The sequence below is a fragment of the Schistocerca americana genome, chromosome 4 (genome assembly GCF_021461395.2).
Source record: "Schistocerca americana isolate TAMUIC-IGC-003095 chromosome 4, iqSchAmer2.1, whole genome shotgun sequence".
In the NCBI taxonomy this organism is placed as follows: domain Eukaryota; kingdom Metazoa; phylum Arthropoda; class Insecta; order Orthoptera; family Acrididae; genus Schistocerca; species Schistocerca americana.
The window spans coordinates 820,233,890-820,248,884 of record NC_060122.1 but is presented as its reverse complement, the minus strand read 5'-3'; the positions used below and the strand labels follow the sequence as shown (position 1 = coordinate 820,248,884).

The 14,995-nt window shown below is 43.6% G+C and overlaps 1 protein-coding gene across 1 annotated transcript in view; it reads left to right on the top strand.

Moving 5' to 3' along the window:
* Nucleotides 1–14,995, top strand: part of LOC124613828 (SEC14 domain and spectrin repeat-containing protein 1) — a 108,479-nt gene that overhangs the window by 43,239 nt on the left and 50,245 nt on the right. The window contains exon 6 of the mRNA XM_047142551.1: nt 13,712–13,903. Within this exon, the coding sequence (XP_046998507.1) occupies nt 13,712–13,903 (192 nt within the window). The remainder of the gene's footprint in view (nt 1–13,711; nt 13,904–14,995) is intronic.

The following is a 14,995-nucleotide window of genomic DNA, read 5'->3' as shown; positions in this document are numbered from 1 at the left end:
GTGAACGGGCAGAGCTAGAAGTCAATAAACACTGAAACACTGGACACTATACTGGCAGGTCCACAGACTCCTGGAACTTCTTGGCAAATCAAGGGCCGTTTCTGAAACAATATTCATCAAATGGCAAGTTGAATACCTTCTCTGGACATCATTAACATCAAAACTCTGATGGACTGCTTGTATGAAAACGATATGGCTATGAAACTTTTGTCACATAACAATCGTGGCTGTGTTTATCTCTCCTAAACATTCTAAAATTTTTACGCATTGTACTTTTACACCCTATTCAGACCCTGAAAAACCATCCGGAAATTTCCGAAGTAAACGTGTCACACAATTGATTTAAGAATTATAATAGCAACGTCATTATTTACACAATATGACATCGGAGTACGCAGTCACAGTTACCAGTATTTCACTAATCACTGCGACTGTGAACATTGGCCTCCAAACTATGGCTACAAAACTGTAGAAATCACAGGAATGGTTTTCCTTTCAGTGGTTTGGGAAATCAGTTTTTTTACTCTTGCTGTGTGTCTTTCCCCTTCTGCCTTCCCATACTCAACGTCCTGTGGTTTTCTGGTTCTTCCTACACACTCAGAAACCGTGTTGACATTTTTGTTGATAACAGGCTCGATCAGCCTGTGAATGTGCATGTTTTCGTGGCTGGTATATTCTTGGTATGGCTGCAAGCCCATCCACATGAGCAGGCCTTCATACTTCCACCTGAAAATTTTCCTACCTTAAATGTAGCCAGTAAATTCCTAATTTCCTCGCCATTTTTAGAAAATATTAGTGTTCTTGCTCCCTGGTTTTCAGAAAGTTGGCTGTGAAATTTGGAAGTTAATGTACGTGAAAATACAAAAGCTTCCAATAAAATTTTTGAAGGTGATGATCCACATGCTCTACTAACAGAGATATCAAGGCGCAACTCACGTCCCGCCCTCACGGCTTTACAGCCAGTATGGTTCTGGGGCACAGTTTCCATATGCAGTTGTAATCTGGCATGTCATTTTGAATCAGCACACAGTCGACTGTGAAATCAAGATTCATTCTCGGAAGTAGAATTTGACCAGCAGTATACTTACCTACTACTATGCTAGCTCTCTGCATTTATCGACTGTGGAGCTCATATTCCGAACTCGTAGTCTGTCCCTTGTAGATGCAGTCTTGATCCTTTTTCATCAATTCATGTCCAAGTATAGCAATAATGGGTCTTTTACAACTTCACTCTCCCATTGCTTCCTTGGTCCGCTGAACAAATGTGTTGGGTCTTCCTGTGCCCACATCTTTGGCTTAAAGATGGTACATTTTGCAAGCAATATGGCCTGTTCATGGTACGTTTTCCGCCACCATGTGATGTAAAATGTTAAGTTTTCACATAATTTCTTGTAATGCTCAGTGTCTTCTTTACCAGACATATGTTTCTTCAGCAAAAATGTTTGGCCAAACGTAGTAGTTGCTTGTGACCAGCCTTTGTGCCTCATAAGTTCTCCTTTTCCTGTAGGGTCGTTGGAACTATTATATGTCATTTCTTTAGTGTTACTGCACGCAGAACAGCAGATCCTATCCTGGTTCACACCAGAGTATGTTTGTTTTGGATGTTAACAACCTATGGTTTTACCTGCAGTTTTATGTTGTTTGTTTGCTCATTTGATGTATATATCTCAAGTCCTCTCCCCCCCCCCCCCCCCAATCCCAGTCCCAAACGGTCCGGCTGCAGTGCGACACTGTGAGGGACTCCTCTGGAAAGCACCCCGATTACCAGCTGAGCTTTGGCAGCACTGTTGGCTGCGCTCTTACTGTTCCCGCCGTCTCAACCTGAAACTCTGCCAGTGTTGTGATGTCATCTAATCAAGGAAAAATATAACTACTCTCCTTGATATCGTCACTTTTTTCAAGTACCTTTCCCGAGTACAACGTTAAACAACATCAGTCACTTTTTTGGAAAGCCCACCCTTTATTTAGTTTACCATCGGATGTCGCAAGAGACTATAGCCCTAGTATTATTGCCTGAAATTTTACCCTTTTATGGCAAATCTGACCATATGTAAGTAAATGCATCCGACTGGGATGATTTAAGTTGCAGGGCAGTAGACAGTAGTAAACCAAGACAAACTGAAATTAGAATCCTCACTGCAGACTTCGTGCCTATACTAACCACGTATGTCGGTAAACTGCGTCTTTGAGATGCAATTTGGGCAATGCAAATGTTTTTGCCATCTGTGGACTACATTACTGAATAATTAAAAAAGCCCCGAGCTAGTGTGGCAACAGAAATTATCTCTATGCCTCCATCTCTGCAGGCACATGTCTCAAAGTTTCATAGAAACGCAAGCTTACCCATGTAGCTGAAATTCCTATTAAATATTTTTCCAATCATTACTTAAGGCAGATTGCGTCACCCTAGCTCTGAATACAATTAAAATGAATAGGATACGTTTTGAGAAACTGTTCTTGAGTCAATCATGTGGAGGTATGTAACACGTGGAACGATTCACTAAAGACGAGGAAGGATGATAATAAATTCGTAATATTACACCTACACCAGACGTAATATAATAAGCAATATTCATGTACAAGATAACATGTTTCATGTGCAGATACAGTTCCATGGACCATGTGGCTTTATATTCCCACTATGTACATTACACAAAAGAAAATCACTGCATATTGTCATTTATTCCTGAAACATTGTCTTACGAGTGGAAGACTATTGTGATAAGTCATTTGAAGCTTTAGATGATTGAATAAAAATGAATGTTCTACACAAGTTGTAAGAGCAAACATTCATCAAGCCAAATATGTCATGGACAGAAATCTGATCTGATCTGATCTAAAAGCCCACGTAATGTACAATCACGCAAATGTGGTGCAAATGCGCAAAGCCAGGAACGATCCCACAATAATCCCGAACGAAGTGGGGCGAATGTGCACATTTGACTATCACAAGGCATAGCGTCTGCAGTACGAGTAAAATCGGGACGTCCAGTCTTGACAGCAGCAGGAAGGAACAATTCTGACACCTTGCGTTCTTACTGGCCGGCGCTAGTCGATCGTCACGTGACAGATTTTCCACCCAGAGAAGTATTGCTCTTGCAGCTCTTTGGGTCTTACCAGTGATTCATAGTGCATACGAATGCGGAACCTGAAATGTATTTTGCTATAGCAGGCGCCTTTCAAAGTGGATATGATTTCCATTGTTCTGATGTTTCCTCCTCTGTACACATCGAACGGACGAGGATGTACAATTATTCCTATAACCTTTGTAGTCCCACCTCGAACGTAGTTTTAGTAATTCTGTCCTTCCGTGGAGTTTCTATATTTTCAAACATTCTGGTTACTGGTCTCACCCTTCTCAAAGACTTTAACACCATGCCTATTTTCCGTGCCGCAAATAGAGAAAATCGTTTCGTGCCTAGTATTCCGCCCTCACTCTGGTGAGCCTTTATCACCCATCCATAGTCAGCGGCTATCTCCTGCATCCATTCGCTATCAGGTTTACGTTCTGAAACATTCGGGTGTTACCGTCCTTCTCATTAGGTTCTACTATAGCCTATTTCATAACCATCAAGGCCTTCCTCTTCTCGGTCCATAATAGCCTGGATGTACGTTCGCTCCTCTTCATTCTCGAATGCTTCCCTTTCACGCTCACACTATCTTGCAAGAAAATTCCCTTGTTTTTCTTTTATCTTCCGCTGCTGGTGGCTGTTCTGGTTACAGCCATCATTGTATTCGTTATCTAATTCAAGAAGGTGAATTGTGTTCTCGGGAGACACTGCGCAAAGCGGTGCTTATCCAACAGAAGGGAGCCGATCACGTAACGCTTCCAAGGAGGTGAGCGTACGAGCTCTACCTGGAGTGATGGTAGCACAGTAGCGCTGGAGAGCTGGCCGAAAGCGCAGAAATTTCACACGAAGGGAATACGGATTTTAACGAGATTTTACATGCGTAAAAGTATCCGACAAGGGAAGCCTTTATAACGATAAAATTTTAATTGACATATCTCGCATAATATTTCAGTCTAAAGTCAATAAACAATTAAATGTGTGAATGGATTATGAAGCAGCTGACAGTGGCCAGCGTTACATGATCTGAGTGATAGTAAGTCGACACCCCGTCCTTAAAATGGTCGCAAAATTTTGGCCATAAAGTGAAAAGTTTGTAACAAGTTTTCGTTAATTTGTGCTATGTAATGTTCAAACTTAAGTTGTGTTACTGACTGTGAAACCCAGTCCAAGTTCTTTACTGTTATTTTCTGCATACCATCTGAAAACTGCAATGAATCTAAATTCTCCGACTGTCTGCCCATAGTTATATCCCAAATGCCATAGAGCGGCTGTGCCAAGTCTGTATCACTCTGTTTCTGAAACAACCAGTCTGCCAGCTCCCATTTTGGAGAAACTTATCATGTTTAATTTCCTACACCACATTATGTCCCACTGTTCGTCCCCAGGTGTGGGGGAGGATGGGTGGAGCAGGTTTAGGTTTGGGGGGGGGGGGTGGATGATATCAGTCGTTCCTGAGATTTGATTACAGGCTTTCGGCTAATAGGAATGTCCCCCAGCTGCATTACGGACTCTGTACAATAAAAGCTCAGCAGTGCGCTCCAGTCTCGTACTTCTGAGGCAGCAGGATTATTTTCTCAGAGCTCTCTCCATCACAGCAGTCTGGCTCGCTATATCTGTAGAGTGCTCCGTGTTGCACAACACGCTTAATCTGACTCCTCCAGCAAGGCCTGTCCAGCTCTGTTAGCCCTGCGGAAACTGCCAGCATAGCCCTCTACTTCACTGAAGCACACAGATGCTTCCGTCCAGACCTGAAGAAGCGCTCGATAAGGTAGTGTCCCTGTGAGTTCTAAATTTCAGTTGTGGCCAATATTATAATGAACGTTATTGTGCAAGGGTTACTAAGCCACTGTGAAGTTGTGTTAAATGTTTTAAGACGCTCACGATAAAGATTATAGTATTCTGCTACAATTGTGATTAAGAAAGTATTTATTCAGCAATTAGAAGTTGCGCAGAAACGTTGGGTTGTTAGCTTTAGTGCTGCACAAGCAGACTGCCACATGGTACTAAGCTGCCTGACGACAATTTGATGCCAGAATCAACCACGAACTTGGAGAAGCGATGTTAACTGACGACTATTTCCTGAAGGCAACACGCTATTAACACTCACGACATTTTGCAAAGAGAGACTAGTGGCCGCCAGTGGATTGTAATGTTGCTAAACAGCAGGGCACCAGTGAGCCCTCGTACCACGTACCAAGTACCGTACTAACTCAACAATAAGACCCCACCGCACACAAGCTGCCCGCCAAAATTTCGAGGAAGAAAGAAAACAAAATATTTTGCGTGAAAATAAGCCGTACACTGATTGAGAGGAGAAAAATTACCAGAAATTTACTTGTACGAGGGGCGTTTGAAAAGTCCGTGCAAAAATAAAAACTACTTACGTATTTGGGGTAAGCCTTTTTTATTTTTCGACATAGACTCCTTTTAGACTTATACACTTCGTCCAACGCTCTTCTAATTTGTTGATCCCTCCCGAATAATAGGAATTGTCCAAGTTTGCAAAATAGTTATTAGTTTCTGCTATCACCTCCTCGTCTGAATAAAATCTTTGTCCCGCCAGCCATTTCTTCAAATTGGAGAACAGATAGTAGTCCGGGGGAGCCAAGTCTGGAGAATAGGGGGGGGGGGGGGGGGGGATGTGAAACGAGTTGGAATCCTATTTCCATTAATTTTGCGACCACAACTGCTGAGGTGTGTGCTGCTGCATTATCGGCGGCGTTTTTCTTGCAGCTCGGTTTTCAAACGGTCCAATAACGATGAATAATATGCACCTATAACAGTTTTACCCTTTTCCAGATAGTCGATGAGGATTATCTCTTGCGAATCCCAAAAGACAGTCGCCATAACCTTTCCGGCCGAAGGAATGGTCTTCGCCTTTTTTGATGCAGATTCTTCCTTGGTAACCCATTCTTTAGATTGTTGTTTGGTCTCAGGTGTATAGTAATGTATCCATGTTTCATCCACAGTGACGAAATTACGCTTAAAGCCCTGCGGATTCTTCCTAAACAACTGCAAACCATCCTTGCAACACTTCACACGATTCCATTTTTGATAAAGCGCGAACAATCGCGGAACCCATCTTGCGGATAGCTTTCTCATGTCCAAATGTTTATGCAAAATATTATGTACCCGTTCATTCGAGATAACTACAACACTAGCAATCTCATGCACTCTTCTGTCATCCATCACCATTTCATGGATTTTATCAATGATTTCTGGAGTCGTAACCTCCACAGAGTGTCGAGAACGTTCAGCATCACTTGTGCCCATACGGCCACTCCGAAAATCTTGAAACCACTTATAAAATGTTCTAATCGAAAGTGCAGAGTCACCGTAATGCTTATGAAGCTTCTCTTTAGTCTCCTCAGGCGTTTTGCCTTTCATGAAGTAATGTTTAATCACCACACGAAATTCGTTTGCGTCCATTTTTTACAATCACTCGACTTCCTTGATTCACACGAATGCCAAACACAAAGAAATAGACCAATACGGCTGAAACTTGGTGTGCGTTCTTTCCAAAGATGCTACTAACTAAACATGACCTCGATCCGCGCCGGTGGCGCCATCTCTCGGACGTTGCACGGACTTTTCAATCGTCCCTCATAATTTCTTGTACGATGTAGGTATGTACCGTAAACATTTGTTCTAACTTACGATGCCATACCTTGCCACCTAACATACTGGTACCACGTTTTGCCTCATTCACTGTCATCGCTATCAGTACCGGTGTTCACCTCATCAGTTTCACTCCCATTATTTTCTTCATTCTCTTCATGCAGTACGTCATCGTCGTTGCAATCCAACGCATTCGATAAGCAGCATTTCTGGAACTCCTCGATGATGGATTCTGACAGCATGGAGGGCCATGAAGCAAGAATACACTCGCACAGAGAGGTGACTGATGGCTTCTTGATCTTACCAGGTGGTATAAGGGCACGGTCGTCCTCCAGGAAACAGTCTGAATGCATTTTTCTGAGGTTGTTCTTGACCAGCTTATTTAAGACCACACCTAGCACCTGCAGTTTTGAAGCCATTCCTCCCTGTACTACGACAAGAATTGCCTTTTGTGCACCAGGTTTATCATTTACTTCAGCAATTAGGTAACGCATAAAAGCATCCAAATGTAGTGTGGCTCTTTTAGCAAGCAGTGCCACAGTTCTGCGATTCGAAACGGTAGATAGCTATTCCAAAAAAAAAAAAAAAAAAAAAGAAAAAAACATCAGGTACACTGTCATGCAGCCCTTTTCTTGGCAACGAATTATTAAGGACTTAGAAAAGTTATCTTTGTCACAATTTTTCTCTTCAGTGTGACACATGGGGTTACTTTCCCCACCATCGGCTGTAACAGTTAACACATCGGCTGTAACAGCTAACATCGTAGTTCTTCTTTTTTTAATTGGTGGCCCCTCTTAATGGGATATGGCTCTGAGCACTATGCGGCTTAACTTCTGAGGTCATCAGTCCCCTAGAACTTAGAACTAATTAAACCTAACTAACCTAAGGGCATCACACACATCCAGGCCCGAGGCAGGATTCGAACCTGGGACCGTAGCGGTCGCTCGGCTCCAGACTGTACGGCCTAGAACCCAGGGCCACTCCGACCGGCACTTAATGGGATACTTTTTGCCCTTTTATTTCTACTGCCGTATTTCTCGGCATGCCATAAAATACTGGCGTTTCTTCAGAACTGCGTCTGATGAAAAGAGTGTGGGTGACACGTTCGCAGCTGGATGACGTGCCGCTGCAAGTTAAGCAGTTCATCCTCGAAGTCAGCTTGCACTCTGTAGGGAGGTATTCTCCAGGAGTGAAAGCGCTATCTGCCCATAAACGACGACACCAGCCAACATTCGCACTCAACTGTCCCTGTGGCAAGTTTAAGATTTCCGTGGTCATAAGCTGAATTGTTTCATGTGAGATAGGCATCCCATCTTTCCTCTTATCTAATTCACAGGAAAGAACCTTAGTTTCAAGTTCCGGATATTTGCCACATTTCGGTTCCCTGGATAATTTTCACGTCGAAACTCCATTCTTCCATTTCTCTTCTGAAGTAACGCGACTTCGAGCATTAGATTCATCCAGTCCGTACTTTCTTCTGGCGTGTCTGTTCGTTACGGCTTTGGCATAACGCACAACCACAAGTTTAAAGCTTGCATCGTAACTGTGTCGAATCCCTTGGCTTCAAGATGCTTTTCGTTCAAAATTGTCGTTCATGTCGACATAAATCGGACTTTCCGACCAGTACCCAACTGAAACTGACTTACAAGCTAACGAAACAATGTTGGTAGACATACACAATCTAAACGCCAATAAAATACCGGTAAAGGTTTGCATTGTTATGTAAAAAATGTCTTGCTGGCAGTTTTCGGTTACATACACTAGTTGCGATATTGGAGATGAGCATAATTTCTTTGCAGCAAGGGTATGTAAAACGACAAGGTGTCAGATATAAGCCGCACCCTAACTTTTTGAGGGTGAAATTTGGGTAAAACGTGCGTCTTACCTTCGAACCAACACTTTAGTCGCGCTGTGGTGAATAAGCAGACAGCAGTGTGGCTGGTCAGAGCAGCTGACGACTGTTGAAAGTACTGGCTGACAACTGCTACCTAAGACATTTGTCGGCAAATGTGCTAGGGTGCCATTCCAATTCGAAGAAGAGTACAGTGCCATCAAAGGACGATTTCGGGCTTCATTGTTTTCGTTTAACCAGTGGCGTCTGCTTTGTAAGAGCACAAGAGCACGTGAACATCGTAACTTTTGAAACCTTGGTGATTTATTGGTTACTTTTCTTTGAAAGCTGTTAAACGTAATGTAGATGCAGTAATCCGAAATACACGGCAGTAAATCTACCGCCATGTGCTACATATTGCTCCACTACACTTGGTGAAAGTTGGCATAGGGTCGTAGGCACACCTTCACTTGTGCACATCTGCACACGCGCACCTGGCGTGACTAAATTGCCTTATGGACCAAATACACACAAATCTGATAAACAATGTGCACAGTCCACGGCGTGCACTGCTAACACTTACCACTCCATAGAGGTTCAAGTGAGTGCCACCAGGTGGCAGCACACTGCGCCAGACTTCTATCCACATTCGCCATGAATCCCGCTAGGTGGTACCACACTCGCCAGATATGCGAATTCACAGACTACCGGTATATACTAAAATTAGATCGGATATCAGTATATGTTATAGTTATACTGAGAGAAAAACATATTTTATGGGATTCTGGGCCGGCCGGAGTGGCCGAGCGGTTCTAGGCGCTACAGTCTGTAGCCGCGCGACCGCTACGGTCGCACGTTCGAATCCTGCCTCGGGCATGGATGTGTGTAATGTCCTTAGGTTAGTTAGGTTTAAGTAGTTCTAAGTTCTAGGGGACTGATGACCTCAGATATTAAGTCCCATAGTGCTCAGAGCCATTTTGGGATTCTGAATGAGATATAGTACATAAGGTTTTGGATTTTATCGTAGAGTAATCCATTTGAGGCGCTGAAAACCATAAAGCACATCATCGTCGACTGTGAAACTGTAGCATTTGTCCATCCTTCTGGCATCTGTTGGTCTTGTGGTTTATCTGTGCTGTAGGCCCACATTGTCCATATATATTTGAATATTCACGATATTTTGGCCCTTATGGCTCTCAACGCCTCATATTTATTCTAGACAAGTGAACTTGCTGGTAGGCAGTACTTCTTGAATTTAATCATATCCGCAAATGGCAGTTTGTGTTTGGAGTTTGTTGTCCACTGTACAGGAATCGGCTTTCCTGTGGAGTGTCAACATGAGCTCTGTTGAACCTGTATTAAGAGCTAACAGAAAAGAAAATTACGAGGAAAAGTTAGCTCCAAAGAAACTAGGGCATTCCAGACCAGTTTCGCTGTCTGAGAAAGTGAGGAAATCAAATACTGTGACTACAAGCGAACATTTAACAAAAAATTGTGTATAATAAGCATTAAGACGTTGTGTGGGTGCAACGCAAGAATGCCTGATGATCAGCTCAGAAGTTAATTCGTTAACTAATACGTGAATTTGGGATATTGTACATTTATACTAAAAAATAAAGAAAACACGAAAACTTTCACTTACACAAATATGCGAAACGGACAGTAGAGAAATCTTAAACATTACTTCGTTCTTGTCATAAACTGTACTTAATTATGTACAAAACAACGAAACTGTACAAAAAGAATTCTTCCTTTCTTCTTCTTCTTCTTCTTCTTCTTCTTCTTCTATCTATATCCGTATTCCTCTCCAGCTACTGCCAGGTCTGGGTGCTGCCGAGTCCTCTCCATTCAGCTGGTCCTCCCACTACTTTTCTTCCTCCACTTGCTGCCAGGTCACACCCATTTTCCACCGTGTTCTTCGACGCCCTCTAGGTCTTTAGTTCTTCCATAATTTTGGGGAGTCTCTGCCCATGCATCCTTTTAACATGCCCATACCATCTTAATCTCTTTTTTTCAATTTGTTCTCTCATATATTCTTGTTTAAGGTCCTTTCTAATCTCTACATTCCTTTCTCTGTCCATTCTTGTTTTTCCCTTAACTGCTCCGAGAAATTTCATTTCCCGTGCGTGCAGTCTGCTCGAGTCCTTTTCTGTCATTGTCCATGTTTCTCCACCATAGGTGACAATAGGGAAATAATAATTCTTATACATACGGAGTTTTGCTTTCTCTGAAACTTCCTTATTCCAAATCAGGTGTTTTATTGTTTAGTAGAAATTGCCTCCCTTCTGTAACCTCCTATTAATTTCGTTAGTTATTCTTCCATCCCTAGATATTTCACTCCCTAAATAAGTGAAACTTTCTACCACTTTGAGAGGTTCTCCATCAAGGTAATATTTCTTTTGATCTCTTTCTCTCTTCCAAATACCATTACTTCACTCTTATCTTTATTTATTTTTAATCCATACCTTTTCATTATTTCCTTCCACGCATCAAGCTGTAACTGTAGATCTACCTCTTTATCACCCCATATTACCATATCATCTGCAAAAATCATCTTTTTTTTCTTTTTCTTTTACTATATCTTTAGCTGCTATATTCATTCCCTCCACCACAACATTAAAAAGTGCAGGAAGTAGAATACTTCCTTGCTTAAGTCCTTGTCTTATTTCGAAGTATTCAGTGTTCCCCAATGGTGTTCTAATTCTACAATTGTGTCCTCAGTACATTCTCTTTATTACAATAATGTATCCATCTTCTATATCTATCTTCTTCATTTCTTCGCAGAGTCTTTCCCTGTTAACTGAGTCATATGCCTTTTCTATGTCTATAAAAATCATTATCACCCTTTTGTTATACTCCCAACTGCTTTCCATCAGTTGACAGATAGAAAATATCAAGTCGATCGTGCTTCTTGCTTTCCTGTACCCATGCTGTTCTTCACTCAGCTCCTTTTCTATCTTTCCACTAATTCGATTTAGTAAAATTCTTTCAAAAATCTTGCCTGTATGACTCTTACTATTATTAAACTTCCTAGCAGATTAAAACTGGGTGCCGGACCGAGACTCGAACTCGGGACCTTTGCCTTTCGTGGGCAAGTGCTCTACCAACTGAGCTACCCAAGCACGACTCACGCCCCGTCCTCACAGCTTTACTTCTACCAGTACCTCGTCTGCTACCTTCGAAACTTTACAGAAGCTCTCCTGCGAACCTTGCAGAACTAGCACTCCTGAAAGAAAGGATACTGCGGAGACATGGCTTTGCCACAGCCTGAGGGGTGTTTCCAGAATGAGATTTTCACTCTGCACTGATATGAAACTTCCTGGCAGATTAAAACTGTGTGCCGGACCGAGACTCGAACTCGGGACCTTTGCCTTTCGCGGGCAAGTAATCTAGAGCAAGTGCTGTAGAGCACTTGCCCGCGAAGCTGTGAAATCGCTTCAATCATTTGTAATAACCCTGTATTCACATCATCGCCGAACATCCCGTCTCGAAAAATTACTAAGTGATTAAGACTTCACTGATAACAGGTATTTTCGACGCACGTGCCATGCAACAGGTAGAAGCATTTCGTTAAACGCAGTGGCAGTTCGTAGATATACATTCTGGATGTTCATAAATTTTTAAATTCAGATAAATATGAAGTGCGAAATTAATAGCACCTGCTGTATAACACTTATGCTCATCAACATATTTATACAACTTCAGCCGCTCTCAATAATAATAACAATAATAATAATAAGCAGAATGAGATTTTCACTCTGCAGCGGAGTGTGCGCTGATATGTGCGATTTCACAGCTCTACAATAACTTTATTATTTGAGATATTTTCACAATGCTTTGCACACACACACAAACCCTCAAAAAGCTTTTTTTAGGTATTCACAAATGTTCAATATGTGCCCCTTTAGTGATTCGGCAGACATCAAGCCGATAATCAAGTTCCTTCCACAGTCGGCGCAACATGTCCCCATCAATGAGTTCGAAAGCATCGTTGATGCGAGCTCGCAGTTCTGGCACATTTCTTGGTAGAGGAGGTTTAAACACTGAATCTTTCACATAACCCCACAGAAAGAAATCACATGGGGTTAAGTCGGGAGAGCGTGGAGGCCATGACATGAATTGCTGATCATGATCTCCACCACGACCGATCAATCGGTTTTCCAATCTCTTGTTTAGGAAATGCCGAACATCATGATGGAAGTGCGGTGGAGCACCATCCTGTTTTGAAAGATGAAGTCGGCGCTGTCGGTCTCCAGTTGTGGCATGAGCCAATTTTCCAGCATGTCCAGATACACGTGTCCTGTAACGTTTTTTTCGCAGAAGAAAAAGGGGCCATAAAATTTAAACCGTGAGATTGCACAAAACATGTTAACTTTTGGTGAATTGCGAATTTGCTGCACGAATGCGTGAGGATTCTCTACCGCCCAGATTCGCACATTGTGTCTGTTCACTTCACCATTAAGAAAAAATGTTGCTTCATCACTGAAAACAAGTTTCGCACTGAACGCATCCTCTTCCATGAGCTGTTGCAACAGCGCCGAAAATTCAAAGCGTTTGACTTTGTCATCGGGTGTCAGGGCTTGTAGCAATTGTAAACGGTAAGGCTTCTGCTTTAGCCTTTTCCGTAAGATTTTCCAAACCGTCGGCTGTGGTACGTTTAGCTCCCTGCTTGCTTTATTCGTCGACTTCCGCGGGCTACGCGTGAAACTTGCCCTCACGCGTTGAACCGTTTCTTCGCTCACTGCAGGCCGACCCGTTGATTTCCCCTTACAGAGGCATCCAGAAGCTTTAAACTGCCCATACCATCGCCGAATGGAGTTAGCAGTTGGTGGATCTTTGTTGAACTTCGTCCTGAAGTGTCGTTGCACTGTTATGACAGACTGATGTGAGTGCATTTCAAGCACGACATACGCTTTCTCGGCTCCTGTCGCCATTTTGTCTCACTGCTCCCTCGAGCGCTCTGGCGGCAGAAACCTGAAGTGCGGCTTCAGCCGAACAAAACTTTATGACTTTTTCTACGTATCTGTAGTGTGTCGTGACCATATGTCAATGAATGGAGCTACAGTGAATTTATGAAATCGCTTCAATTATTTGTAATAGCCCTGTTTTGTTACGCAATGGCTGGGTGGTGGGGGCTCTTTCGTCCTGGGTGCAGTGAGAGGCTAGCAGTCTGCGCTTGTCTGTCCCGCAGGGCTCGTACGAGTACGGCCGGCAGCTGGTGCAGGCGGCGTTGGCGCTGCGCCAGTGCTGCCGCCTGGCGACGGCGCCCAACGAGCAGCTGAGCGCCGCGCTGGACGCGGCGTGGCGCCGGCTCGACGCCGCCGCCCAGGAGCACGTGACGCGCCTGCGCGTCTCCGCCGTCTTCCACCGCAGCGTCGACCAGGTGCGGCTCTGGCGCCGGGCGAGCGTATAGTCACTCCTAACAGAGAAACCAGCCGTTACAGGCACCACCGTACTCCAGTACCATGAGGTGAAGAAAGTCACGTGATACCACCTGATATCGTGCCGGGCCTCCTTTTGCCTGGCGTAGTACAGCAACACGGCAACGAGTCGGAAGTCCCCTGCAAAAATATTAGCCAAGCTGCCTCTATTGCCGTCCATAATTGTAAAACTATTACCACTCCAGGATTTTGTGTAACTCCTTGGTACACAAAACGGGTTAGAACACTGTTGCAGAAACAACGGAACAAACATGCCAAATTTAAACAGATCCAAAATCCCCAAGATTGGCGATCCTTTACAGAAGCTCGAAACTTAGCACGGACTTCAATGCCAGATGCCTATAACACTTTCCACAACTAAACTTCCTCTCAAAAGCTGGCAGAAAATGCAAAGAGATTCTGGTCGTATGTGAAGTACACTACTGGACATTAAAATTGCAACACCGCGAGGATGACGTGCTACAGAATCTACATTAAACCGACAGAAAGAAGATGCTGTGATATGCAAATGATTAGCTTTTCAGAGCATTCACACAAGGTTGGCGCCGGTGGTGACACCTACAACGTACTGACATGAGCAAAGTTTCCAACCGATTTCTCATACACAAACAGCAGTCGACCGGCGTTGCCTGGTGAAACGTTGTTGTGATGCCTCGTGTAAGGAGGAGAAATGCGTACCATCACGTTTCCGATTTTGATAAAGGTCGGATTGCAGCCTATCGCGATTGCGCTTTATCGTATCGCGACATTGCTGCTCGCGTTGGTCGAGATCCAATGACTGTCAGCAGAATATGGAATCGGTGGCTTCGGGAGGGTAATACGGAACGCCGTGCTGGATCCCAACGGCCTCGTATCACTAGCAGTCGAGATGACAGGCATCTTATCCGCATGGCTGTAACGGATCGTGCAGCCATGTCTCGATCCATGAGTCAACAGATGGGAACGTCTGCAAGACGACAACCATCTGCACGAACAGTTCGACGACGTTTGCAGCAGCATGGACCATCAGCTCGGAGACCATAGCTGCGGTTACC